The sequence below is a fragment of the Apis dorsata genome, unplaced genomic scaffold (genome assembly GCF_000469605.1).
Source record: "Apis dorsata unplaced genomic scaffold, Apis dorsata 1.3 scaffold_499, whole genome shotgun sequence".
Taxonomy (NCBI): domain Eukaryota; kingdom Metazoa; phylum Arthropoda; class Insecta; order Hymenoptera; family Apidae; genus Apis; species Apis dorsata.
The window spans coordinates 36,992-38,078 of NW_006263730.1; the positions used below are offsets into that span (position 1 = coordinate 36,992).

A 1,087-nucleotide genomic window follows, 5' to 3' on the forward strand; every position below is an offset into this window, starting at 1 on the left:
ATTCGTTTATATTTTACAGGAATTTCGTGGCAGGGGTTCTTCAGTTCCAACTGTATCGCGCGTTGTGTCAGGCCGCTGGACAAAGGAGCGTGGACGATTTTAGGAGGCCTCTTCACAGGTGCGATTTCTACAGGAGCCCGGAAGCTGGAAGAATTTTAGGGTGAGTTTTCTTTTCCTTCTTAATAAATTAAATACACGTTAATATTTGATTAGTATTATTAAATACGATATATTAAACAGTTTTAAATATATTTTTGTAACAGTGGTGAGGTGTGAGATAACGATAAAAATGATTTACGATTCGAGATATGGATAAAATTTTATCACAATTCCATCAGAGATTCACGAAAGCGAGAAATCCTTGAATCGTATACGAGAAAATGTTCGATCGCAAGATTGTTAGGTAACTACCGAAACCTCGTATAATTTCTTGGTAAAACGGCGAGCTCCGTTTGCCAGAAATATATTTCGAGCCGACTTCGTTATTAACTCGTCGTTATAACTTTAACGAAAAGCGAACCACTTTCTCAACGACATGATAAATACCCACCGAGCATGTAATTGTTTCCCTGTTTCTCCTCCATCGTGAATAACATCAACGAAAAACGTTGGCTTTAACGTCCGGTCTCGCGAAAAATGCAGAAAATACAGAGTGGTGAAAAGAGGGGGGGGGAAGGAGGATCGAAAGGTGGCAAAAACAGTGTTAAAATGCGTCGTGGAGCGCGAATGCGAACGTGTAATTAACGAGATTGACGAGGAAACGGCACGAAAACCGTCTGTGAACGATTTCTCGAGGATCCCTGTTAGCGAATCTGAATATAATCGTGCCAGTTTGGACTCGGCCTCGTTCATAGAAAGTCCATAAGATCGACGATATAACGATTAAATAATCGATAGAAAAAATTCCGGTTTCGCAAACCAGTGTACTTTCCCTTCTCGATATGCCCCCCCTTCCCCCCTTTGATGGTCATCGATGGATCATTTTAAGATGTTACGATTGTGATGTATCGCGGATCGTTTTCAGATATTATTTAAATCGAAAATTATTCGCTTTATGAATATAATTTTTTTTTTTTTTTTTTTTTTT

At 39.1% G+C, this 1,087-nt stretch overlaps 1 protein-coding gene across 3 annotated transcripts in view; it reads left to right on the forward strand.

Moving 5' to 3' along the window:
• Positions 1-1,087, forward strand: part of LOC102673616 (angiotensin-converting enzyme) — a 43,555-nt gene that overhangs the window by 29,732 nt on the left and 12,736 nt on the right. For all 3 annotated transcript variants that reach the window (XM_006620252.2, XM_031512672.1, XM_006620253.2), the window contains exon 11: positions 20-160. In XM_006620252.2, the coding sequence (XP_006620315.1) occupies positions 20-160 (141 nt within the window). The remainder of the gene's footprint in view (positions 1-19; positions 161-1,087) is intronic.